This window comes from Nomascus leucogenys, chromosome 4, assembly GCF_006542625.1.
Source record: "Nomascus leucogenys isolate Asia chromosome 4, Asia_NLE_v1, whole genome shotgun sequence".
In the NCBI taxonomy this organism is placed as follows: Eukaryota; Metazoa; Chordata; class Mammalia; order Primates; family Hylobatidae; genus Nomascus; species Nomascus leucogenys.
Genome location: NC_044384.1, coordinates 56,485,852 through 56,513,437, shown reverse-complemented (window position 1 = coordinate 56,513,437; position 27,586 = coordinate 56,485,852). Strand labels below are relative to the sequence as shown.

Genomic DNA, 27,586 nt, shown 5'->3' with positions numbered 1-27,586 from the left:
CCTGCACCCACTGTGTGTCAGCACCATATCCAATATACCCAGCACACAGCAAGCACTACCAAACCAAGAGTATTGGAAAGACCTGATCATCTCTTGCCTTCCCTAGAGCTAATGTTCTAGTTTCCAGCTGGCTCTGTGGTCCTCAATTTCAAGCTCACCTCAAATATTCCCCTTTGATGCCTTCCACCTGCTTTCTCTTTTGCTAAAGTAGTCCTCCTAAGCAGAGAGGGTGCACGACAACCCCAGAACAGCAAATGTTAGTGACTGTGCTATAAATACCCCCGGAAGAGGTTGCAGCGTGTGGCTGGCTGGCCCCAGCCACATGCAAACTTGATCCAGGAGTTTGCTGCAAAACAACACTCCTGCACCATCTAGTGCTGAACTACACAGCTTAAGCACAAATCAAGTGGCTAAAGAGTTGTAAACAAGGCTGGGTGCGGTGGCTGATGCCTGTAATCCCAGCACTTTGGGAGGCTGAGGCGGGTGAATCACGAGGTCAGGAGTTCAAGACCAGCCTGGTTAAGATGGTGAAACTCCATCTCTACTAAAAATACAAAAATTAGCTGGGCGTGGTGGTGGGTGCCTGTATCCCAGCTACTCAGGAGGCTGAGGCAGAGAATTGCTTGAATCTCGGAGGCAGAGGTTGTAGTGAGCCGAGATTGCACCACTGCACTCCAGCCTGGGTGACAGAGTGAGACTCCATCTCAAAAAAAAAGAGTTGTAAACATGTTTTGCTACAGCAACATGCAGCTTATGTAATGGAGTCTGAGTTAGGCCCTCACTGTTGGGTTCTGCAGTTAAAATTCCACTGACTCTGAGCGAGTGAATCCCATCTCTCCAAAGATTATGAAGCATGAAATTGCCACGGTGAAAAGTGTGACACAATATTACCACATTCAACACTAATTGATATTTGAATGTGAAGAAAATTTCCTCTCATGTTCTCGCCCTCAAAACTGGCAGGAAAACAGGAGGTCAGTTCCAAGCAGTAATTAGTGCTGCTTGCTCTGTCTCACACATGAGCCACAGACACACCAGGTAACAAGGTTGTTTCTGGGTCAGATTCCTGAGTCTCCCTGCTCCTTTTGTTCCCTGAAATTCTCTAGAGCTCTCTTGAACACCACAGCTAAGGGGCCCCATACAAATAGGAAGTACAAACTCTTTAACAGGGGAAATTTCCTCTTCTCTACTATATTTAAAAGAGTGCAAGGGGGAAAGGTGATCCTCTTCTCAAGGAAGGTTCTGAGATTCTCGGAGCAAACTCTGTGGTGGTGCCCATGCTGAGGGCATGAAGAACTGTCTGCCTGAGTCCCACCACTGCTGCCAGCGCACTCCAAAGGTGCACCTGCAAGAGAGCTCCTCCTTCCAATCACTCAGGAGTAAGTGAGGAGGGAAGCTCAGTCAAAAGCACTATCCAGAAGCCCTCACACACCCTCTAGAAGAGTTAAAATAGGACTGACAACGTTAAATGCTGGTGAGGATGTGGAGCAACTGGAACTCTCACACACTGCTGGGTGGGAGTGGAAAATGGTACAAACACTTTGGAAAACATCCTTTCTTAGAAAGTGGAACATACATCTACTCTAAGACCCAGTAATCCTATTCTGAAATGTTCATCCAAGAGATGTGAAAACATAAGTCCACAAAAAGGCTGGTATGAGAACGTTCAGAGCAGCCACAAGCTGGGAACAGCCCAGGTGAGCATCAACAGGTAAACAGAAAACAAATGTGGTATATGCATACAACGGAACCCTACCAGCAACAAAAAGGAACAAACTCATGATATACACAACAACATGAATGAATCTCTAAACATTGTGCTGCATGAGCCAGACACAAAAAGTACTGATGATTCCATTTATAATGGCTTGAGAATAGACAGAACTTATCTATGGTAACAGACATCAGATCCATAGAGGCCTTCATGGTGTGGAGAGGGAGTGACTAGGAAGGGGCAGGAGGAAGCTTTCTGCAGTGATAGAAATGTTCTATATCTTGATGGGGTGTAAGTTACACAGGTGTGTAAATTTGCCAAAATTGATCGAGCTGTACATTTAAAACGTATATTTCATATATGTAAATTATACAACAATTTTAAAATGTTTTTAAAGTACTACCAAATAACTAAGATACAAGTAATAAAAGAAGAGGGCTGGGTACAGTGGCTCACGCCTGTAATCCTAGCACTTTGGGAGGCCAAGGTGGGTGGATCACTTGAGGTCAGGAGTTCAAGACCAGCCCGACCAAAATGGTGAAACCCCGTCTCTCCTAAAAATACAAAAATTAGCTGGGCATGGTGACGGGCACCTGTAATCCTTGCTATTCCGGAGGCTGAGGCAGGAGACTCACCAGAACCCGTGAGGCAGAGGTTCCAGTGAGCACAGATCGTGCCACTGCACTATAGCCTGGGCAAGAGAGTTCGAGACTCTCTCAAAAAAAAAAAAAAAAAAAAAAAAAAAAGAAAAGAGAAGAAGAAAAAAAGAAGGGGTAAGAAGAAACCAAAAAGAATTGAGCCCTGCTGTAAAATGTCAGAAAGTATGAACAGATTCCAAGAAGACTGTCCTAATGGAGACTGACTGTGACTGTGTCTTAACTGGAGCAGTAGGGAACCAGGAAGACAGCTCACCCAATACACACTCAGGCCCCACTGCAGACGTTCTAGATAGCAAGTGTAATAAGCAAGTGAGAAAGAATAAAGTGCTGTTCTACCTTGAAGTGGGCTAGACTTGGTCCAATCAGAAAGCTAATGAATGAACTGGCAGGAATTGGAGCCACCCTATAAGAGTAGTCCTGCTCCCTTACAGCAAGGGAGCCCACAGCCACTTCAGCAGTGCCATGGCCCAGCAAAACCCTTCTTATAAGCCCGACTTTCTGTACCTGGCCTCTGCAATGACACCACCTCAGCTAGCAGGAAACTTCAACAAATCGAAGTTGCAGAGAAGAGTCCTTCAAGAGCAGTGTCCCAGGACTCTCTCTGATGAATCCAACAGGCTCCACAATGCCCTGGGTTGCCCACTGCAGACCCATCCCCTATCCTGCAGGAGATGGAAGGGAAGGTGAACATTTGTGTCCATTCTTTTTCAAAAATTATGAAAATATAACTTGAAGGAAAATTAATCCATGCAAGTATCCCTTCTGGCATAATTAAGCTCCAAACAGGTTTTCAAATGAGAAAGATGTCCTTTTATTCCCCCAATACATTTTTTTATTGAGATATAATTTGCATACTATAAAATTCACCCTTTTAAAGTGTACACTTCAGTGGTTTTTAGTATATTCATAGAGTTGTGCAACCATCACCACTATCTAATTCCAGAACATTTTCATTACCTCAAAAAGAAACTGAAGCCTATTTCAAATTACTCCTCTGCCCAGGACATTCTACAATCATATACTTCTGACCACTTTGTATTCCCAGGGAGTAATTAAGTGTCCAAGGTATTTTTGTATTGACCTGAAAGTTTAGCAATAACTCAAGGTAAAATGTCAGACTGTTGGCCAAAATGTCTAAGCTATTACCAGCAGTCACCATGTTCAGAAACTGGTGGCTAAACACATCCCCCAAACCAAAAGCAGCTCCAGACCAAAATTTAGGAATGTCGTACAAAAGCATTCACTGGAGTGGGATACTTTACAGTAAAGTGTAGGGGGCTGGGCGTGGTGGCTCATGCCTGTATTCCCAGCACTTTGGGAGGCTGAGGCAGGCAGATCACCTGAGGTCAGGCATTCGAGACCAGCCTGGCCAGTATCGTGAAACCCCGTCTCCACTAAAAATATAAAAATTAGCCAGATGTGGTGGCAGGTGCCTGTAATCTCAGCTACTTGGGAGGCTGAGGCAGGAGAATCACTTGAACCTGGGAGGCGGAGGTTGCAGTGAGCCAAGATTGCACCACTGCACTCCAGCCTGGGCAACAGAGCAAGACTCTGTCTCAAAAAAAGCAATAAAGTGTAGGATCACTGAAAGAGCAGCAGCATTTAAAAAGAAAAACTTAGAAAGAGGGTCAGGAGACCTAACCCCAGTCTCCCTCTGCTACTCGCCTACTCTGCATCATCTTGGTCAGGAGACCTAACCCCAGTCTCCCTCTGCTACCCGCCTACTCTGCATCATCTTGGTCACATCACTTAACTCCTCAGGGTTTCAATCTCCTCATTTGTATTAGGATGGTTCACAAGTAATTAATACAATTTGGTGGCACCTGGGATAATCACTAAGATTCCTTCCAGCTCTGACCATCATAAGTTTAACAAATGAACAAGCACAACATCTTAGCTGAAGGGCAGCATGATTTCTTTAGGTAAAAATTATTCACCCAGCTGGGCACAGTGGCTCACGCCTATAATCCCTGCACTTTGGGAGGATGAGGCGGGCAGAACACTTGAGGTCAGGAGTTCCAGACCAGACTGGCAACGTGGTGAAACCCCGTCTCTACTAAAAATACAAAAATTAGCCGGGCATGGTGGTAGGTGCCTATAATCCCAGCTACTCAGGAGGCTGAGGCAGGAGAATTGCTTGAACCCGGGAGGCAGGGGTTGCAGTGAGCCAAGATACATCACTGCACTCCAGCCTGGCCAGCCTGGGCAACAGAGCAAGACTCTGTCTCAAAAAAAAAAAAAAAAAAAAAAGAATTATTCACCCAAGTCCACTAGAAATAATTCAGGATGTAAACCAAGGAGAATCTGTGAACATAACTTTCCAAAGGCCTTTGACAAAAGCACGTTTCTTTTTTTTTTTTTTTTTTTTTGAGATGGAGTCTCACTCTTGCCCAGGCTGGAGTGCAGTGGGGCGATCTCAGCTCACTGCAAGCTCCGCCTCCCAGGTTCATACCATTCTCCTGCCTCAGCCTCCTGAGTAGCTGGGACTACAGGCGCCTGCCACCACGCCCAGCTAATTTTTTGTATTTTTAGTAGAGATGGGGTTTCACTGTGATAGCCAGGATGATCTCGATCTCCTGACCTCATGATCTGCCCGCCTCAGCCTCCCAAAGTGCTGGGATTACAGGTGTGAGTCACCGCGCCCGGCCGACAAAAGCACATTTCAAAGGGGCAGGACACTTAGTAGGCTCTTAAATGTCTGCTGGGTGGCAGCTACCTGGCTGCATAAAGGAATGATAGGAGACACGACTGAAAGGCAGACAACCAGCAGTATGGGTAAGCAGAAGCCGTTTAGGGTTACCAGTATGGCTTCACAGGACTTATTATTCCACAAAGGATAGACTTTCAGCAAATGACAGCAGAGAGGGGACTCAACAGCAAACCTTGGAGTTTTGAGAAGTCATCGTTCATAGGAGCAGGCAGACAATAGGAACTGTGCTTTCATATGGCAAGCGGAGTGTAATGTATTAAGAAAATGCATTCAAGTTATCCTTACAAGACATGGATTCAGATATGTCATATACAATCTAGAAGCATTATTCCTGAGTCACTATCAACAACTCCCTGAGGATCCTCGCTCAGATAGCAGGTAAAACACCAACAGAAAGAAGCAGCTGAAAATGCCAACAGAAAGCTGTTATTGCTTTAAGCACAGGATGAGAGCTAGAAGGGACCTTAGAAAGCAGCCAGTTCACCTTTCTCATTTTCTAGATGCGAAAACTGAGACCTAGAGGGCTTGGGTAATGCTTTATGCATAGCAAGTGGTGAGTAAACATTCGTTTTGTGGTTTGTTTTTTAAAAACAAAAACAAAAAACTATCTTAAGGCCACTCGGTGGGGGAGCCAAGGAAAGTTCCAATCCTTCTGAGTCTATTCTTTGCACCACACTCCACGAAGCCACAAGGAGCACAACCAATATAACTTGTATTTTCAGCCGTGCCACACACAGACACTATTGTTTTATCTTTTGGCATCAATTTCAAAGCCTTTCAAAGCAAAAAACTGTGATGGAATAGGGTCTTGTGGGCAATTCCTTAATCTGAAAAGCAACAACAGAGTAATTGAGGCAGCAAGATACATTTTAAAAATTGACTCCTGGCCGGGCGCGGTGGCTCACGCCTGTAATCCCAGCACTTTGGAAGGCCAAGGTGGGTGGATCATGAGGTCAGGACATCGAGATCATCCTGGCTAACATGGTGAAACCCCGTCTCTACTAAAAGTACAAAAAATTAGCCAGGCATGGTCTCACGCGCCGTAGTCCCAGCCACTCGGGAGGCTGAGGCAGGAGAATTGCTTGAACCTGGGAGGCGGAGGTTGCAGTGAGCTAAGATCATGCCACTGCACTCCAGCCTGGGCAAGAGAGCGAGACTCTGTCTCAAAAAAAAAAAAAAAAGAATTGACTCCTTTCTTCTGGAATTATGAGAATTGGATGGTGACATATGATACAAACTTTAAAAATGATGCCAGATAGAAAGAGGGTAACTTAACAATATATTTGCAAAATTCAAACAAGAATTAGAGAACAAACTCCTTCACTTAATTATTTCTTCTATTTACCCCCTAGTATTTTATTTGAGGTTACCCTTTGGGATGATTCTGATGATGGGATTTGGGGTACCATAGCAGGCCTTGGGAAATATTATGGGATGGCAAGAGGCCCCTCATATTCTGCTATAAGAGCAATAACTTCTGCTCCTGAAGTTATCACCAAAAAGGGATTCAGGGAGTTTTTTGAACTTTTGAACTTTTTCACCAAATTTTTTAACACTAGAAATGAAGAGCAATTCAGGACACTTGGAAAAGGAATTTTGGAAGCGGGCAAAATAAGCCCTAGTTTACTTGGCAGGAAGTAGACCTGTCTGTATATCTGAGATCATACTGGATGAAAACACAGACAACAAGAAGGGGTAAGAATAAATTCCTGGGTGATAAATTGGTTTATTAAGAGCAGTTTCAAATAGATGGGACCTTCCTGCCCTTGCAGTCATCCTAGGGGGCAATGACATGCTCTTACGAAATGTCTCTGAGAGACAGGCTCACTGGGTCCAATGAGCAATGTCAAACACAAACAAAACAACACTCCGGGGGCATTTACCTGTGGGATGAGATGCAAATGCCAGGAGCACCACACTGGAAAAGAGACAGCAAAGTAGTCAAGAAGTTTCCCTGGCACCAAAAACCCCAGCTGTTCCCGCCCATTTTACTTGGAAATAGTTAAATTTCCCTAAAAGCAAATTATCTGCACTGACTCATTCTGCCTAAATCCAGCTTCTCAGAGAGAGTAAGAATGTCTTGAAATGTCTCATGTTTTGGCAAGAAGATTGCCTCTTGGGACAGGCTTGGGACAGAGTATGAATCCATGTCTCAACCTGAGGGTCCACTGTGTCTCTTTTCTCAGTCCTGGCTGACCCTAGTTATGATCATACCCACCTTATCTACCAAGAGTATTTATAAGCTAAACAAAGCAAACTCCAAATTAAAATAGGTTGCAATGTAAAAGCTAGCTGTTGTGTGAGCTACATATATTTTTGCCACAAAATTAACTGTGTAGAAGATAGTTACATTTCCAAAAGGCTAGCCCACAATTGATCCAGCCCATCCACCATGTGGCTGAAAACTACCTTTACTGATTTTCAATAGATGCCACAGAGGGGAAAGGATGAAAAGAGGATGAAGAGGAGTGTTCCTTTCATGTGAGCCCTGTTCATCCTTGACAACCTCCCATCGTCCTCTCTGAAAACCCCTCCCGTCCTGCAGTACCCCTCTAAAGTGCCTTCACGCTGCTGAACCCCACTTGGGGGGCCCAATCCCCCACCTTCTGCAACCTCTTCTATCAAAACTCATGCCATCCAGGCAGCCAATCAAATTAGAGAATTAGGAATAACACATGTTATCCAAGTATGGCAGGGAATTTTTTAAAGTGCTACTCTGGTTCTAAACCCTGGCTGCATATCAGAATAGCCCAGTGTCCTGGCTTAAATCAGAATCTCTGAGGTGCAGGCATCAGTTGTTTCATTTTGTTATGGCCCCTCAGTGGCTCTAAAGTACACCAGGATTGGGAACCACCACAAGGAATCCCTAGTTGGTGGTGACATCCTAGGCAGTGTGGAGGAAGACGGCTGTGAGCAAAAAAACCACTGGGAGCCTGCCTGCTCCAGGAGCTGTCTCCTGGAGCCATTTCTGTGTTTCTCGTGTTCTTCCTTTGCTCTTCCTCTAAAGCTAAGTTTCTCTGATGGCCCCAGGGCAGCAGCAGTGTGGACAGAGGCTAGACAGGAGGTTTGGGAGAAAGCCAATGGGAAAAGCCACACATCCAGTCATTGAGAAGTTGTAAGTTTGTAAGACAGGGCTGCATGTAGCTATAAACAAGACTGGGGACTTCGCAATGATTAGCCCTTTGCATAAGCTCTCTAAGTCTTTGCTTCCATCTTGCCTTTCTTTGGAAAACATATACCCTGTACATACTCCATTATTTTACCTCCCTGAATCCCTTTTTGGTTATAACTTCAGGAGGAGAAGTGATCACTCTTATGGCAGGATATGAGGGGCCTCGTGCTATCCCAAAACATCTCCCAGAGCTTGTCATGTACCCCAAATCCCATCATCAGAATCACCCCAAAGGGTAACCTCAAATAAAATATTAGGGGATAAATATAAGAAATAATTAAGTGAAGAGTTGGTCCTTTAATCCTTGTTTGAATTTTGCAAATATAGTGTTAAGCCACTCCTAACTCCTACCAAAGCAGGCCATTCAGCACTTGAAAAAAAAATTCCCTCCGATACTTAGATAGCATGTTTTATTCCTAACCTCTAACTCAATCGGCCACCTGGATGGCATGAGTTTTGATAGAAGAGGTTGCAGAGGGTCGGGGATTGGGCCCCCCACAGTGGGCTTTAGCAGCATGAAGGCATTGCAGAGGGGCGCTGGGGGATGGGAGGGGTTTCCAGAGAGGGTGATGGGAGGGTGCCAAGGATGAATGGGGCTCACATCAAAGGAACACTCCTCTTCATTCTCTTTTCATCTTTTCCTCTCTGTGGCATCCTACACTTCGACCTCCTTGGGGGCAAGAACCATATTTTATTCATCCTTGGATCCCTAGCAGTGCCAAACATCATGTGGCATTCAGAAAACTCAATACGTTTGATGAACTGCAATTAATCACCTCTAGGTGTACTGTGGTGGGACCATGTTTGAAGAAAAATGTAACTTAAAGCCCTGTTGCCCAGGCCGGAGTGCAGTGGCTCAGTCATAACTCACTGTAACCTTGAGCTCTGGGGCTCAAGCGATCCTCCTGCCTCAGCCTCCCAATGCAGAAACCCCTTATAGTTGTAAGATTATAAATTACATGTAAGTTATAATGATATATAATTATCATGTAATATAAATTATAATGAATTATAATAAATTACATGTAAATTACATGTAAATTAAATTATAAATTATAATTACATGTACATTATAATTATAATACTTATAAAGTATAAAGAAATTATACTAATATAAAAAGGGTGTATCATGCTGTTCTAGTAAGCAGGCTCATTCTCTGCTTGGCTTGGGACAAGGATACAAACAGAAGTCCACATACCATATTTAAAAGTTATAAATCAAGCCTCAGACTTCATCCCACCTTAACAAATACACCTTCAGAATAACCTGAAAGTCTAGTTTAAAATGTAGAATTCTTGGGCTCCCTGGTGCTGCATGTCAGAATGTAGCAGTCCAGGGCAGCCTCTGACTCCTGGTTGCCAATGCCCCCCTTTTCTTTCCACCCCAGGCTTCATCCTGCAGCCCAAGGGCCTCACACATGTGTGTGGACACCTGAGCCTGCAAGGTCCTCTCCACCTACACTCCTGCCCATTGACAGCCTTTCTTTGGACACCCCTTGGGCCTGAGAATGAGTTGGGAAGACGGACCCAAGGAGCCCTGGAATCGAGCCCAGAGACATGGGTGGGGGATTCAAGGACACAATCTAGAAGTGAGGGGTGTGGCCTCTGGGATGACAGAAACATCCCTTAGCCTCACAGATGCCACATCCTGGAGGAGGGATGTGGCCCTCTGAAGTTTAGGGCCTGAGAGAGGCCCCTCTTGCCTGGTCTAAGGGCAAGACTACTATTTGGTCTCCTCAACTCTGTCATCTCACAAGTTCCGTAACTTATCTTCCTGGCAGGCACATTGGCTCAGAACTCTTCGATCAAAATATTATTGGAAAATAAAAATCCGTTAGCCCTAAAAGGATATGAATTGTTCTTTAAAAATGTAAATTATATTTTACCTGAATATATAGTTTAAGTATTGCTGGTCAATGTCACTAAGGAATGAGAGAGAAAAAAAAGATAAATGAAGTAGCAGAACTATGTTAAATACATAAAATAATCATTATCTTCTATTAATAAATTCGATTTTAGTTACTACTTTTATAAATTATCCATAAATAGAGGGAAACGTATTTAATATTCAAAACCAGTTACTAGTTCATTTTAAATCACACACATTGTCACCTGTGGGCAACTGTTTCCCACGTGTACATTTGTCACTTTCAGAGGAGTGTCAACTATCTCAGGCCACTGGACTGGATTTTGGGGCTACCATATTTAACAAGTAAAAAGACAGGGCAATCAAATACATTTGAATTTCTGATAAAGAGTAATGTTTTAGGGTAAGTACTATATGTTCCGAATATTACAAAAATTATTCGAGGCTTATCTGAAATTCAAATGCAACCAGGAATCCTGTATTTTATCTGGCAACTCTGCTGGCTTCTTGCTACAAAAACACTTTATTAAAAGAACAAACGGTGCTCCAAGGAGTGGAAGCCCCACATTCTCAGAGTGGATGACCTTCTCTCAGGAGTCATTCCCTTCAGACCTTTTCTCTTTAGGCCTTCAGCAGGCCCCAAAACCCAGAGGCCAGCTGGCCGGTCTAGGGGCACTGGCCTCACAGCTCCAGGCCTGAAGTCTTGTCTTTTCTCATTTACATTCACCAAAGCTGCTCCATTGACTGCCTGCAACAAAGGCCTCATTTTGCCCAAGAATGAGCTAGTAAGTGGAGAGACTTCTGGGTCTAAAGTAAGTCAAATTAGGACGGGGCTGGGGAAACAAGAAAAAGTACTGTCCCTCTGTGCTCGATGCAGCCGATCGGCACCCAAAGCAGCTGGCCACATACATCGCATTCACGTGTCATCTGAGGGGTGACATGTGAATCCCCTGAAGGAAGGGGATTGCGACTTCCCTGCCTCTTCACACACGGCTAAAGGCAGACATGTTCCAGGTGTTGGTGGACACAGCCTGGAGTGGCCCAAACAGCAAGAAGAGGGCTGGCTTCAAGGACTAAGTCCCCTGCCCTCACCACAACCCAAGCCTGCAGAGTCTCTGGCTGAATGGAGGAATCTCATCATACCACAAGTCTCAGCCCTTTCCTTTAACCCAACCACAGCTCACCAAACATTAAGAGTTTATCTCGGCCGGGCGCGGTGGCTCACGCCTGTAATCCCAGCACTTTGGGAGGCCGAGGCGGGCGGATCACCTGAGGTCGGGAGTTCAAGACCAGCCTGACCAACATGGAGAAACCCCTCTCTACTAAAAATACAAAATTAGCCAAGCGTGGTGGCGCATGCCTGTAATCCCAGCTACTCGGGAGGCTGAGTCAGGCGAATCGCTTGAACCCGGGGGGTGGAGGGTGCAGTGAGCTGAGACCGCGCCATTGCACTCCAGATTGCACCATTGCACTCCAAGAAGAGCTAAACTCCATCTCAAGGAAAAAAAAAAAGAGTTTACCTTAATGCACTGGGTTTCTGGGACTTCTGTAGAATTTTATAAGCCCCTGAAAATGAAATAAAACATATCACTGGTCATGGTATTCTGCTCAAGGAGCTGCTGGCCTGTCCAGGGAAACACAAAATCCACATGGATAAAGGCTCCCAAAAGCACGACTGCTGGTCCTTTTCCCTACGAGGGTCACACCCAGCTGACAGGAGAAGACCATCAACATTTGGAAGGCTTCAAGGATGCAAATTCAATAATCGTCTATGATAACACAGTTAGTCCTTCCAGTGGTCCCCAGAGTGCTGGGCATGGAAAGCATCATGATAATGAAGGACACAATTAACAGGAAGGTTTTACTTCCTTGACATGATGCACATGAAAAGAGAAACACCCCTGGATTTCTGAACATTTCTGAGCTGTGTTAACAGTCAGGGCACTGTTTTTCCCCCAGGACTACAGACAAGCAACACTGAACATGTGATTTGTAATAAAATCAGATGGTCCCTTTATTTGAACAACTTAAACTTTTTTGGTAAATTACTGAAAGAAAATGTTTTTGACATGAACTTCTGGATATCTTCCCACCATTTTTAGAGAAGACCAATCAGCTTTCCAAAAGTTGACTTGAGCAAGTGAAACCCTAAGCCACAGTGAGTTAGTTCATATTTGTCATGAAAAAGAGGAAAGTATATTGGAAATGGAAACATTCGAGGAAAAACTTCAAAATAGAAAATCAATCCAGAAAATGCCCGTTTAATTTTTACCTTCACACCTTGGATTTAATTTTCCAAGGTCACCAAAAAGTGAGTATACAATAAACCTCAATTATTCAAGTAAGTTTCCCTCCCTCCTTCCCACCCTCCCTCTCTCCTTCCCTCCCTCCCTCTCTCCTTCCCTGTCTCCCTCCCTCTCTCTCTCTCTCTTTCCATTTTTTTTTTTTTTGACAGGGTTTCCCTCTTTTGCCCGGGCTGGAGTGTGGTGGTGTGATCATGACTCCTGCAGCCTCAACCTCCCTGGACTCAGGTGATCGTCCCACCTCAGCCTCCTCAGCAGCTGGGACAACAGGCATGTGCCACCATGCCTGGCTAATTTTTGTATTTTTTGTAGAATGGGGTTTCTCAAGGTTGCCCAGGCTGGTCTTCCATTCCTGGGCCCAAGGGATCCACTTGCCTTGGCCTCCCAAAGTGCTGGGATTACAGGTATGAGCCACCATGCCCAGCCTTACATAAGAATTCTTTTAAAACTTACCTACACAGAATAAGTGAATTATAGCCCAAAAATATCCATCTGGATCAAACTGAAACACAGAATTAAAAAAAGAAAAAATGGCTATAAGTGCAAGGCAAACGGAATCCAGTGTGGCCATCAGAAAACCTGTCATCAATGCTCAGTGCCAAGCAAGGGTCCCAAAACAGGACTCCTGGGGCCTTACATCAGTTCCTCAGTTCCCTCTCATTCCTCACCCAGAGTACCTAACAGGACTCTGCCTCCAACACCCCATGCCGCACACTGCCATCACAAAGTTCAAATCCAAACTCATGACACCCCAAGACCTCTGTGACAAGCCCCCATCAACCCCTCCGGTTGTAGGTACAGCCCCCTACTGTCCCTGAATAAGGATAACTTGCATTTTCCCAAGCATGACTGCTTCCCCCTACAACTCAACCGAGGGGACCCTCTACTTCTTCCCTTACTATTCTCCACAGGACTTAGTATCACAGGACACATCCTATTTATTTCTTCCTTATTTGTTTATGTGTCTCTATCTCTCCCTGCCCTCCGCTCTCCTAGATTGTACATTCCAGGAGGGTGGGCATTAGAACAGGGGTAGACACATAGCAGGTGCTCAATGACGCTGGATCACAGGATACTCATGACACTCCAGGACTGACCTCGCCTGCTTTCTTCTCCTGGCTAACTCCTCCTCATTCTTCCAGATGTAGGTCCTGTAAGCAGAGTCTGGCTCTAGCATCAGAGAGATCTGGGATAAATTCTAAAATCCCCACTTACTTGTTAGCTGGTGACCTTTTGGGCCTCCTTATTCTGTGCTATGAAATGGAGATAATAATGCTCCCACCCTCACAGAAACGTTGTGAGATTTTAAATAACATAAGGCACAGAAAGCATTGGCACAGAGGCTGGCACACAGCAGACTCCCTGTAATTATGGCTACTCCTACTTTCTGAGGCCCCACGTCTTCTTAGGTGCTTCAGAGCCTCCTGTCCTGTCCAGGACAGAGCCCTGGCCTCCCTGTGTGATAATGATCTGTTTACTTGACTGTTTCCCTCCCCTTTGCTCCAAACAGGTTTGACTTCTGCCTGAGCAAAGATTAATTTTCCTCTTTGTGTCCCCAGAGCCTGGCTCAGTGCCTGACACTTGGTGGGGACCTAATAATGCTGGGGGAGAAAAGGAGGGAGAAAAAAAGAAAGGAAACCCAGAAATGAGATGACTACTGGGGGCGGGGGTGGGTCCTCAGCACCTCATAAAGAAAACTCAACTTTAGCACAGCATAATAAAATAAAAATCATTTTGCAGGCCAGGCACAGTGGCTCACGCCTGTAATACCAGCACCTTGGGAGGCCGAGGCGGGCGAATCACTTGAGGTCAGGAGTTTGAGACCAGCCTGGCCAACATGGAGAAACCTCATCTGTACTAAAAATACAAAAAATTAGCTGGGCATGGTGGCGGGCGCTTGTAATCCCCGCTACTCAGGAGGCTGAAGCAGGAGAATCGCTTGAACCCGGGAGGTGGAGGTTGCAGTGAGCCGAGATTGTGCCACTCCACTCCAGCCTGGGCAACAGGGTGAGACTCTGTCTCAAAACAAAACAAAACAAAAACAAAAACAAAAACAAAAAATCACTTTGCAGGAGATGAGGCCCTTGGGAGGAGAGGAAATCAACTTTGCCTCCATGGCTGAGGCTGGGGCAATTTGGTGTTGGCTTGCAGGTTCACCAGGCATGTACAGAGGACAGATGGCAGGCACCACAGTGCCCAGGGACCACAGCTCTGCAGGCCACGATGCCTGCAGCCTTGGGGAGAAGGCAAAGGCCTGGGGAAATGGTGTTGCCCAGGCCCAGAGCTACCCAGCCTGCAAGCTTTGGAATGCTTCTGCATAGGCCAAGTTTTCCTGCTTCTAAAAGGAAGGACTAGGAAATTCTGGTCATACACCCAGGCTTCAGAGAATAAAAGACACTTTGAAGGCAAATGAGTTCACCTGGACTTACCTGGGAGTCATTGAAGGGAAGGCATCCTGCTGTGGCCAGGAGGAAGAGGGCACTGTGGAGAGGGAGATAAAACACTGCAGCTTCACCTTTCAACATCAAAGGTTTCCCCAAGAGTGTGGAGGTGAAAACACATCCTCTGGAGTTGGATGAAGCAAAGATCCTGCGAGACCAACTTGGTTCCTCTGTCCTTCCTCTGTGAACCTGACTACCTGTGTAGTTTTCAATTATGTGCTCTACTCATAAGCAGACATTTCCTTCTCTGGACCTCAGCTAGCCGTTTCCCAGAGTCAGGCATTTACAGGACATCTGCAAAACCACAGCTGGCTCACTCGAGGAAAATAGTGTGCCTGTGAAACATCTAATAAAACAAGTGTTTTTTCAACTGCAGATCCCCAAAAACATGCAAGTGAAAAACTGGGGAATCAGACCACAAATATGCCCGTTTCAAAAATGAAAACACTATGGAAATCGCATTAAAATTCTCTGTGTACCCCCACAACTGAATGATCAAACTTAATACCACCAATAATGAGGCAGATCCACATTGTGTGCCTCTTGATATAAAGCTCAGAAGGACACAACATCACTTGGGTGGTATTCCTGCCAAACATGCACGGCATGGATTGAACCACGAGGAAACACTGAGACAAACCCAAATTTAGGACAGTTCACAAAACAGCAGGCCTGCCCTGTTCAAAAATGTGAAGGCAATGAAAGACAATAAAAAGCTGAGGAACTGTTCCAGATTAAAGGGTACAAAAGAGATATGACATCTTTTTTTTTTTGAGGTGGAGTTTCACTCTTGTTGCCCAGGCTGGAGTGCAATGGCACGATCTCGGCTCACCGTAACCTCCGCCTCCCGGGTTCAAGCGATTCTCCTGCCTCAGCCTCCCGAGTAACTGTGATTACAGGCATGCACCACCTCACCAGGCTAATTTTGTATTTTTAGTAGAGGCGGGGTTTCTCCATGTTGGTCAGGCTGGTCTTGAACTCCTGACCTCAGGTGATCCGCCTGCCTCGGCCTCCCAAAGTGCTGGGATTACAGGCCTGAGCCAATACGCCCGGCTTAGACATGACATCTTTAGGGGAAAAAAATGTTATAAAAGATAGTATTGTGCCAGGTGTAGTGGCTCATACCTGTAATCCCAGCACTTCAGGAGGCCAAGGCGGGCAGACCACTTGAGTTCAGAAGTTTGAGCCCAGCCTGGTCAATATGGTAAAACCCCATTTCTACTAAAAGCACAAAAATTAGCCAGGCGTGGTGGCACATGCCTATAGTCCCAGCTACTCAGGAGGCTGAGGCAGGAGAATCACTTGAACCTGGGAGGCGGAGGTTTCAGTGAGCCAAGATGGCGCCACTGCACTCCAGCCTGGGCGACAGAGCGAGACTCCATCTCAAAAAAAAATAAAAATAAAAATAAATAAATAAATAATAATAATAATATTGTGGCCAGATAATAAGTGGCAACATTTGAACATGGACTCAATATTAAGAAACAGTATCATATCAGATGTTATTTTCTAAATTCAATGATTGCACTTTGGTTATCTAAGGGATTGTTGTTTTTAGGAGACACAGCTTGAAGTATTTAGCAGTGGAGTCATGACCTCTACAACTTATTTTCAAATGATTCAGAAAAAAAAGAGCAAGAATAATATCTATATTATCATATATTTATGTGATATTTATGTATGTTTACGCATGTGTATACATATATACACTGAGATAGCAAGAAAGCAAATGCAAAAAATGTTACCAATGGGTGAATCTAGGTGAAGAATACATGGGAGCTCACTGTAATATTCTTGCAACTTTTCTGTAGGTTTAAACTTTTCCCCCTGTAAAATGTTTTATTAGAAAAATCTCTTATACATACTAAAATATTTACAGATGAAATGCTAAGGTGCCTGGAATAAATACTGAGCAAGGCAGTGGGTGGGGCCAGAAGCTGAAAATGGCTGAAGCTGGGAACTGGGCACACAGAACTTCATTCATTACATTATTCTGTTTACTTTGATATGTCTTTAGAAATTTCCACAGTAAAGCAATTTTTAAAAATTCTTGCTCAAAAAAGTAACACTGCCAAACACAGATATTTTCAGGAAGCTATCCTCACTCATTAGAAAGTCAATTTGGAGCTGGTTCAGTAATCCCTGGTTTACGGCCTATTCCTTCTGAGCTTCATATGCCAAAAGCTCTTGCCTCTAGCTTTCCCCACTCTCTCCTCCTAAAAGAAGGCGCCAGAAAGCATAAAACCCAAATTATCACTTAGTCTCTCTCCTCTTTCCATTTTATAGAGGCAACATATATATAGTGCCCCTTAACTACGGACTATTCCATCAGGCAGCAAACAGCAAAGGATCAAAGGCGTGAACAAAAGCACCGAATATAATGTTTTCACTTTCAGGGAACTTTGCCATATGCCATCTCCTACCAACACACATTCTGTATTTTATATAGAGACTACATGTTTTTATATGTACATATAAACATATATATGTAACACACAACAACTTGGCATGTGTAATCTTAGTACACTGAAAACAGTGGTGCTGATCAATTCTGACGGTCCTCACTGCTGTAACCATGTGTAGATGTCACTGTACCCAATAGACCAGCACTGACCGGCTGGGCCAGAAGCAGGAGGACTGGCAGAGGGGCCTTCGTAGCTGAGGCCCCACAGCCTTGGGAAGGTCAGGACAACATGGAGCAGCCTGAGGCTCAGGACACTTCTCTACCTCAGCCTGCCCTACTCCTATAGCCTTGCTGACTTTCAAGGCACCCCAACACACAAATGACCTAGAGAAGAATCCAAGGCAAACAGTGGGGTGAGTGGAGAAGAGAGTGTCAGGGGAGCTTCTTGGGCCTGTCTAGGAACAGGAAGGTTTTGTGGTGGGAGGAGAGGAGAATCCTGATGGGTCTGGTGTCTACCTACAGTGAAAGCCTTTATAGAATAGAGGATGCTTCCCCATCCATGGGGAATGAGCATCAGAGATCACCCCAAACAGACAACCTCTTGGAGTTGTGGAAGACGGGGGATACCCAAGAGTGAGACACCTGCCTGCCTTCCCACGCCACCTGGCCTCGAGCAGTACCTGATTACATCAGGTATCATGAGGTTTACTGCCTCTTTTTGACACCTGCTAATCTCCTTTTAAACAGGAGCATAGTCCTGAAGTTTGGTTTTGTCTTGTTCTTCCAAGATGCAACCTGTAATAAAGGAATAAAAGGAGGGTGGGGGATTGGATGAAAGCCCAGAAATATCTGCAGTAGAAATCCTATATCCATCTATCAAAGCACTCTGTTGGTTTTCTGTCTCCAGGACTGAGCTGCCTGGCCTGCAGAGGAAGCGGGAAGCAGTCAGATGCAAGGCACCCAGGTTAGAATCCAAATGCTGCAGGCACCCGGGTTAGAATTCAAATGCATGAGAGGACGGCCCAGTTTACACCCTAGCTGAGGAAACTGAGGCAAAGAGGACGAGGAAAACCACCCACGATCACCCTGCTGTGGCCCAGGACTGCAGTTCAGATCCCAGGACTTACAGGCTGGTGCTTTTTCCACCATGGAAAATATTAAAGACCAAATAAACTGCAAACGTTACTTTTAAATTTTTAAGTCATTTCCATGTTTTTCATTTTCATTCTCCATCAGTATTACACAACTGTTAGTAAAGTTTTGGGCATCAGTGACTGAAATCTAGCACAGGTTGGTTCTGGTGTTTTCTCTTTTGGAATAAAATATTTCAGAAAGAAAAGAAAAACATAGGAAATTTTAGACTAAGACACAAATTAGGGATATATGAATGTTTACAATAAATTCTTCTGCCACCTCTTAGAGTATGAATCTTGAACAAACAGTTTATCATCCAAGTTAAAATTAGGTTAAATCTTATATTAGTGCTTTTTGGGGGGAGGGCAGTAAACTTACCTACAGATCTTTGCAGGAGATGTTTTCTGCATAAAAGTAAAGAAACATACAAATTAGACTTTTAAAACTTTTAAAATTCCTCTTAAAAGGAAACATTTTGATCAAGAGGCAAATAAATTATGAGTAGGTTTATCAAGGGCTTAACAGCTTGCTGCAGTTTAGTATTTATTGAGGCTTTTTCTGCTTGGACCAAATGAAAGATGACTCAGAATTCCAGAGTTGAGTCACTTCAGCAAAGTACTTTCACCATTAGAATGATGTTTACTCGTGAAAGACAAAATGACGCTGGGGCTGTGTCTTCAAAAATCTTACACGCTAAGAAGAGGAGAGAGAAAGAAATAGATGTAACCTGTATTTTAAAAAGCAATTAAGCTCTTGTTCTATCTATCCATTTATCTATCTATCTATCTAGTCTCACTTTGTTGCCCTGGCTGGAGTGCAATGACATGGTCACTGCAGCCTCAAACTCCTGGGCTCAAGCAATCCTCCCACCTCAGCCTCCTGAGTAGCTAGGACTACAGACATGAGCCACCATGTACGGCTACTCTTTCTTTCTTTCTTTTTTTTTTTTTTAATTTTTGTAGCAGCAGGATCCCACTATGTTGCTCAGTGGTATTGAATTCCTGGCCTCAAGCGATTCTCCTGCCTCAGCCTCGTAAAGCACTGGGATTACAGGCGTGAGCCACTGCACCCAATCTCAACTTCTGTTTTAGTTCTGTCTCTTTAAATATTCCATTCACTAATCCAGCTGACTCAGAGCAGTCCTATATACTATCTGGTGTGATATGAAAATAAAAAACAGAAAAAAGGAGAAGGGACATTTTACTCCACCCCAAGAGACAAGGGAAAAAAAGGCAGACTGGGGGAATATAAACTTGGCATTTAAATTACCTGAAATGAAGAAATTCTGATTTGGACTCACCCTTATAACTCCTTTTGATGAGTCAGTTTAAGGAAATCAGACTTTCGTACTGAGAACTCATTTGTACATGTTAGCAGAGAGTAACACGTTAGCAGAGGGTAACACAGATTTTTCTATATTTGAAACAGGAAACGAACAGGTACAATTAAACTTTTGATGAATTCTAAACATTTCAGAAGGATTATTCTGCTAGCTGGAAACAAACTACAATTTTTGACACCAGTTCAGGCAGTGTGAAGTATAAACATATTGTTTAGAAGTGAAGCGCTGACAAGAGAAACATGTGGCTTACTACAAAGGCTACCTTAAGTTTTCATGTGTGCCTAAATAATAAAGTTTCCCCTGTTTTAATGAACAGATTCTATTTTTGCAACTTTAGACTCTAATCTTGATCTTTGTGCAACTCTGCCTCTGCAGAGCACAGGACGCGAGGCCAACTGTGCTGTACTGCCACCTGCTGGGAAGTTAGCCCTTAAGCACTGAAAGGAGGAGGGCAAAGGTGATCTGGCTCACACCTGCGTAACTGCCCCCCCCCGCCCCGTACTGTAAATGTGTTATTCAAAAATCCTTTTTTTTTTTTTTTTTTTTTTTGAGACAGTCTTGCTCTGTTGCCCAGGATGGAGTGCAGTGGTGTGATCTTGGCTCACTGCAACCTCTGCCTCCTGGGTTCAAGCAATTCTCCTGTCTCAGCCTCCCAAGTAGCTGGGATTACAGGTGTGCACCACCATGCCCAGCTAATTTTTGTATTTTTAGTAGAGATGGGGTTTCACCATGTTGGCCAGGCTGGTCTCGAACTCATGGCCTCAACTGATCTGCCTGCCTTTGCCCCTCAAAGTGTTGGGATTACTGGCTTGAACCACCATGCCCAGCAGTTACTCAAAAATTGAGCTAAATGTAACCAAAACCTCAACAGCCTGGTGTAAGAGCAGAAATAGAGAGGAGGGACTAAAGGGATGCTCTTCCACTTCTGTGAATAGCGTGTTCACCCAGTAACTTCCAGGGCTAACGTTTCAGGCCAAAAGAAAAGGCCACTTCTATGGAGGAGAGTAAAAGAGCACAGATCCTGGGATACAGAGAGTAAAAACAGGCAATATGTTCATTACTCAGCTCCATCTCCCAGAGCTCTGGATATGACTGAGTTCATGGCAGTCATTTTCCTTTTCAGGATACGCAGTCCAAAATAACCTAGTAACAAGTCCTACTGAGGTCTCAGGGTTCTGAATGGGTTAATATAACTCCTCAAAAGTCATGCTGCCAAAGGGCCAGGGGTGGTGGCTCATGCCTGTAATCCCAGCACTTTGGGAGGCTGAGGAGGGCGGATCACTTGAGGTCAGGTGTTCAAGACCAGCCTGGGCAACATGGCGAAACCCTGTCTCTACTAAAAATACCAAAAATTAGCCAGGTGTGGTGGCGCACACCTGTAATCTCAGCTACTCGGGAGGCTGAGGCAGGAGAATTGCTTAGAACCGGGAGGTGGAGATTGCAATGAGCTGAGATCGCGCCACTGCACTCCAGCCTGGGCGACAGGGCGAGGCAGTCTCAAAAAAAAAGAAGAAGTCATGCTGCCAAAATTAACAATAAATAGCTGACATTCCTCTGGGTTAGCTAACTGAACTGTGAGGGCTACTCACACTGCCAGGTGCTGTTCTAAGGGCTCTGCATGTACTGAATCCTTTAATCATGGGGTAATTAACAGTCATCGGTTCTATGTTACAGAGGAGGGCACTTGAGGCACTGAGGAATGAGGGAAGCTGCCCACCTCCCACCTGCCAGTCATGCAGTGTCACCCCTGCTGGCACCCTTAGCCACCACTTGATGCTCCCTCTGCCTGCCTGACAAGGAGAGCCCTTTCTCCTTATCAAACTGGAAAGTCCCTTCCCATTCTGCCTGACTCAGCTCAAATCTACCCACCAGGGAAGCTTTCCTTGCTCAAGGCATATCCACAGGGTTTTGCTTCCTGACGAGCAGGTCAGAGCCTGTAGATGTGGGTGACTGTAGGACTGAGGGTTAGAAAGTCCTTAAGTCCCATGCCGACTTACTGGAGCTCACCCGCTGGCCCACCCATACCCTGTGCCAGCCCTAGTGTACAGGCCAGCCCCACTGTTCCACTCTGGGTTAAGGCTAAGAAATGTGTCTCCTACATCTCTGCAGCTTTAGGCCTAGCAAAATGTTTGACATTTCATAGGTACTTGATAAACGCTGAACAAATGAATAAACAAACAGGAGTATTCTAATATTAAACTGTAATAAATAAGTCTGCAAGGTAGTTAAATTCCTCAAGCCACGTATTGCCTTACAGTCAAACTGTGTGTGTGTGTATGTGTGCGTGTGTGTGTGCAACGTGTGTGTGCATGAATACACAAAGACCTTGCTGTGGATGGTGAAAATGAACTCTACAGCTCCAGATAGTTTATTTTCATAATCTGAGAATGAAGTCACAAGGAGGTCAACTTTTACTCTCCGAAAATGATTCTAGTAAAATCTACACATAGTAGACAAAATAGCCCTCATGGTAACATTTAACAGTCTGTGAGGTGGCGTGCAAGTGTGTTCTTTATGGTAAGGGATGACTTCATCAAGGCTCCTAGCTGTATCATCAGAAATGTAAGTCTCATCAACAACATATCACAGCAGCATCATGGAGCAGATTTTAACCCTAAACTGCTAAAAACCACCTACAATTCTATAAATAGGGAACAGCCAACACATGCTTCAACCAATGTGGAATGATAGCTTTAATAGGGATTCCTGACAAACTGTTAGATGGAAAAACAGGATGTATCTTACCATTCGTGTAAATACATCTATATATGTGCATAGGAAAAAAGTCTGAAAGAATAGAGTGGTTTCCTCAGGGAAGTAGAAACACAGTTGATTTTTGGGTTTTTAGAGTCAAGGTCTCACTGTTGCCCAGGCTGAGGTACAGTGGCACAATCATGGCTCACTGCAGCCTTGAACTCCTGGCCTCAGGTGATCCTCCTGCCTCGGCCTCCCAAAACTTTTGGATTACAGGCATGAGCAACTGTGCCTGGCCTCCCTCTGTATTTTCTACAACCTCTTAAATCTTCTTAGATTTGTAAAGGAAAGAAAGGTTTGTTTTAATAACAACGACAACAACAAAGTTACCCACTCACTTTTTTTCTAGTTTGCCCTGACAAGAAGTGATGTTTTGTGTTAGTGATGAAATGGAGTTGAAGATTCAAACACTTATGGTGTTCACTCAGTTATTTCCAAGGACAGGGCCTCTCAGCCAGACATCTGCCTTCGTCTCTAGAATGGAAGAGGTCCCCTGCTAGAGGGAAACATCCCTGAAGGACTTTCTAACCCTCAGTCCTACAGTCACCCACATCTACAGGCTCTGACCTGCTCGTCAGGAAGCAAAACCCTGTGGAGATGCCTTGATCTTATCCTTAGACCGGGTAAATCTTCATTTCTAAATTCATAAGAAAGTATCCCAGCCAGGTGCAGTGGCTCATGCCTGTAATCCCAGCACTCTGGGAGGCCGAGGTGGGTGGATCACGAGGTCAGGAGTTCGAGACCAGCCTGGCTAACATGGTGAAACCCCATCTCTACTAAAAATACAAAAAATTATCTGGGCATGGTGGTGGACGCCTGTAGTTCCAGCTACTCGGGAGGCTGAGGCAGGAGAATCACTTGAACCTGGGCAGCGTAGGTTACAGTGAGCCAAGATCGCACCACTGCACTCCAGCCCGGGTGACAGTGTGAGACTCAGTCTCAAAAAAAAAAAAAAAAGAAAAGAAAGGATCCCTTTGGAGAATATGAGCTTTTTTTTGAATTTGGACAGGTCAGACTCCCAGAGCTAAGCCACTCTCAGGGAAGTTCTGCCCCTGAACCTCAGTGACCATTTAGTGACTCTTTAGCTCAGTCCCAGTTCTGGAGGCTGAGCCCAGAGCTCTGAGGAGAACCACCACATGGTTCCTGCCATTGGAAGACTCAGGGAAGCAGGCCTGAGACATGGGGAAAATCATGCTGTATCTCATTGATCCTAAGACATCATTGATTGTAAAACTTCCACTTATTTTTTTATTAGGGAGAAAGAAAAAAAAATGACACCACGACACACCATTGATTGTAAGAGCCTTCCCACTGTAGATATTCGATTAAAATGTGAAAGAAAAGAAGCACATGTTAGAACTGACGGACTATGGAAACTGCACGATGGTGTTGTAAGTAAAGTGTCAGAGAAAGGTGCCCATCCAGGGAACCCTCCAACTGCACAGAGATCAGCCCAAGTGCCGAGAGGCCTCCACCTCCCAGCTTTGGCCGTGGGACTGCCAAATAGAAAACAACAACTGTCTAAGCCCAGGGCTGCTCACTCCGGGCCCTGCCTAAGGGCTCAGGGGATCGAGCTCTTTTTCCTCAGGCCCAGCCAGGCAGCCGCCTGGAGAAGATGAGGACTGAACTAGGGCGGCAGCAGCTGTGAGGGTGGAGGAGGCACGGGCTTGGTAATAGGCTGGATGTGGCGGGGAGGGGATACTGGGGAGTCCAAGGGGCCTCCTAGGTTTCTGACTTGGGTGATGATGACCACGACTGGGGCTACGAAGTGAGAAGCAGGTCTGGAGAAACAGATCAGTTTCATTTCAGATGTCCGGGGAGAACCACAGGACAGCAAGCCCCAGGGCTCTGCAGGGGAGCTGAGCTCAGCAGGGAGGTATGGGCTGGAGATGGAGACTTGAGGGTCCTCTGTGAGCAGCAGGTGGCTGGCACAATGGGCGTGGATGAGATTTTCCAGAGAGTGTGTGGCATGAGGACAGAGGCTCCTAAGAAAACAGCCCAGGGAAACCCTGAAGAGGCAGACAAAGGAAAAGGAAGAGAAAGATGGATGAGGGAAAAGCCCAAGACACAGGAAGGGAACCAATCAGGGAGGGGGCATGAAGGCCAAGGAAGGGGGCTCAGAGAGGCCAGAGGAGAAAGTGGGGGGAATGGTGGAAACAGACACGATGAGTTGCACAGACAAAGCCACCAGTGACTTCAGCCAGGGCAGTTTCAGGGGAACAGTGGGGGCAGAAGCAGGAGCAGCAGAAGGTGACAGGGACAAGAGGGCATGGACAACACCAAGTCCAGCCCTGTCTGAGGCCTGTGGCATGGAAGGGGAGAGAAGGGATGAGGCAGAGTGGGAGGTGCACGGGCAAGGCAGCTTAAGATTTTCCTGTACGAGCCCTTCCAGGGCTGGGTGAAGTGAGTCTCTTCTGTCTCTCATTGTCACATGGGAAGGAGAGCCCATCCTCTCCTCGGTGCACTGATAACACCAAGCATGTTTATGCACCCAGGGAAATAAGCCAGCGGCGAGGGAGAGGCTGACAGTGTAGAAGAGAGGAGAAACGATTGACAGGGCCACCTCCAAGGAGCGGCGGGATGATGGGGGGAGATCGGGTATGGTCATGGCCTCCTTTCCTGCACACCTGTAAGAAGCATGTGGCCTGAGGTGACCAGCTGGCCTCTCTATAGTTTAAAAGTTCCAAAAATTGGGCAGGGTGTGATGTTTTACACCTGTAATCCCAATGCTTTAGAAGGCCGAGGCAGGAGGATCCTTTGAGCCTAGGAGTTCAAGAATAGCCTGGACAACATAGCAAGACCCTATCTCTATAAATAAAAATTAAAAAGTAGCCAGGTGCAGTGGCTTGTGCCTGTAGTCTCAGCTGCTCAGAAGGCTGGGGCAGAAAGATCACCTGAGCCCAGTAATTTGAGGCTGCAGGGAGCTATTACTGTGCCATTGTACTCCAGCCTGGGCGACAGAGCAAGACCCTGTCTCTAAAAATAAAAATAAATTAAAGTGTTCCAAAAATTCGTATGAAATCAAATAGCAAATGCCAGAAGAAAAAACTCCAAAAAGAAAGACCAAATTAAAACCACCTCTAATAACATTACTAATTGTTGCTGATGTGCAGAGCACCTACTGCATGCAGGAAATGGCTAGAAGCAGTTACTTAACAGTGATAGTTGCTGTGTTCTTCGAAAAAGCCTTAAACAAGCTGGTGTCATTATTACCACCATGCACAGATGGAGGCATGGAAGGTGAAGGAGCTTGTTCTAGCTGGTATGAGGTATAGCTGATATTGGAGAGAAAAGCAAATTTCCCTGCGGTGGGCTAGTGCCGCGGCACCCTGTGTAAAACTCTGCTACGCCTCGTCCTGTGGTGCTGGATTGGCTGGGGTAGGAATGCTTCCCCAGGAGACCCACAGCAAACTCCTCTTTGTCTCCCGAGGGTCTGGGTCAGCCTGACCTGGATCTGAGTTCAGTTCATATCAACAATATTCCCACGTATGTCTGGTGAATTGCAGCAAAGTCAAAACTGTGTCCCATGATATCAGTGACCACTATCAGGTAATCTTGCCTGGAGATTGGTGGCAGGAAAAGGCAGACACTAATCTGGGCCATAAAAAGAAGAATGCTTCTTTGAAATTTAAAACAAGGAAGTAACACTAGCATTTTGCATGATCGTTTACCTCTTTCCGAAAACACTTCTGGTACCCACAGATGATAACTTCAGCTACATTATGCAAAGTGAGAAACACAGGAATGGCCTGAAAGAAAACAGAATAAAAAACATGAAAATATTTTCTTCGATCTCATAACCACATGGTTGATTTTTTTGCTTAAAAATAAAGAGCTGTGGAAACTTTTGGCATCCACATATATAATCACTCCAGCAAAGATTTCTACGTGGATTAGCACTCTTTGCTGCAGTATTTCTCTGTAGGTGGATGTAGAGGTTCCCCTCCTATGGGCATTCTCATCAACAAACATTTAAGTCTCCTGTGTGTCAGGCACTGTGTTAGGTGCAGGGAACACATCCCATGACAAGGTAAACATGCCCCCTCAGGCGAGAGCTCAGATGGGGCAAAAGTGCACCCCGCCCAGCACACGCAGAGCAAGCTTTCTTGGAGGAAGTGAAGTCCAAGAGGACTTGGACTTCAAAGTGAAGTGAAGGAATGAGAACGGAATGATGAACTGGCATGGGCCAAACAAAAAGCGAGGAGGTGGCAAAGTGGCCCAGGCAGAGGAGCACACCAAGATCCAGAGGAGAGAGAAGATCCAGCTTCTCCAGGGAATAGGAAGAAGTGGGGCATGGGTGAAACATAATGAGGAAGGGGGAAGTGAGGGACAGGAAGGTAGAGAGGTATTCACAGGCCACACTGGGAAACAGGATGGTTCTGAGGGCCCCAGGAACCACTGAAGAGTTTTAAAGCTGACCTTGACATGATCTGCATGTTTAGAGGAACTCGGGCTGCAGGGTGGAAGACAGGAGACAGAGAGGGCCTCAAAAGTCTAGGGGTGCCATAGGATGAAAAATGGCCCCCTAAGGCTGGCTGCGTTGGCTCACGCCTGTAATCCCAGCACTTTGGGAGGCCGAGAAGGGTGAATCATGAGGTCAGGAGATTGAGACCATCCTGGCTAACATGGTGAAATCCTGTCTCTACTAAAAATACAAAAAAAATTAGCCGAGCATGGTGGCAGGTGCCTGTAGTCCCAGCTACTTGGGAGGCTGAGGCAGGAGAATGGCATGAACCCAGGAGGCAGAGCTTGCAGTGAGCTCAGATCGCACCACTGCACTCCAGCCTGGGTAACAGAGCGAGACTCCGTCTCAAAAAAAAAAAACAGAAAGAAAAATGGTCCCCTAAAAGACATCCCCATTCCAATCCCTGGAACCTGTAAATGTTGTCTGATATGGCAACAAGGGATCTTTGCAAACGTGAGTAAATTGAAGATCTTGAGACAGGAGATTATCTTGGATTATTGGGTGGGCCCTAAATGCAATCACACATATCCTTATAAGAGGAGACAGGTTGACATGCACAGAGAAGGGGCAATGTGACCACAGAGGCAGAGACTGGAGTGATGAACCACAAACTGGGCAATG

At 45.4% G+C, this 27,586-nt stretch overlaps 1 protein-coding gene across 2 annotated transcripts in view; it reads right to left on the bottom strand.

Annotated features, from left to right (window-relative positions):
• The window catches only part of TMEM241 (transmembrane protein 241), a 150,946-nt gene that overhangs the window by 64,768 nt on the left and 58,592 nt on the right, over positions 1-27,586 (bottom strand). For both annotated transcript variants that reach the window (XR_004029647.1, XM_003262004.4), the window contains exons 5-11: positions 26,172-26,249; positions 18,783-18,808; positions 14,855-14,906; positions 12,879-12,927; positions 11,643-11,688; positions 10,142-10,177; positions 6,967-7,001 (exon numbers count right to left, since the gene is read on the bottom strand). Coding sequence is in view for 1 of the 2 variants with exons in the window: in XM_003262004.4 (XP_003262052.2) it covers positions 6,967-7,001; positions 10,142-10,177; positions 11,643-11,688; positions 12,879-12,927; positions 14,855-14,906; positions 18,783-18,808; positions 26,172-26,249 (322 nt within the window). In the remaining variant the exon portion in view is untranslated. The remainder of the gene's footprint in view (positions 1-6,966; positions 7,002-10,141; positions 10,178-11,642; positions 11,689-12,878; positions 12,928-14,854; positions 14,907-18,782; positions 18,809-26,171; positions 26,250-27,586) is intronic.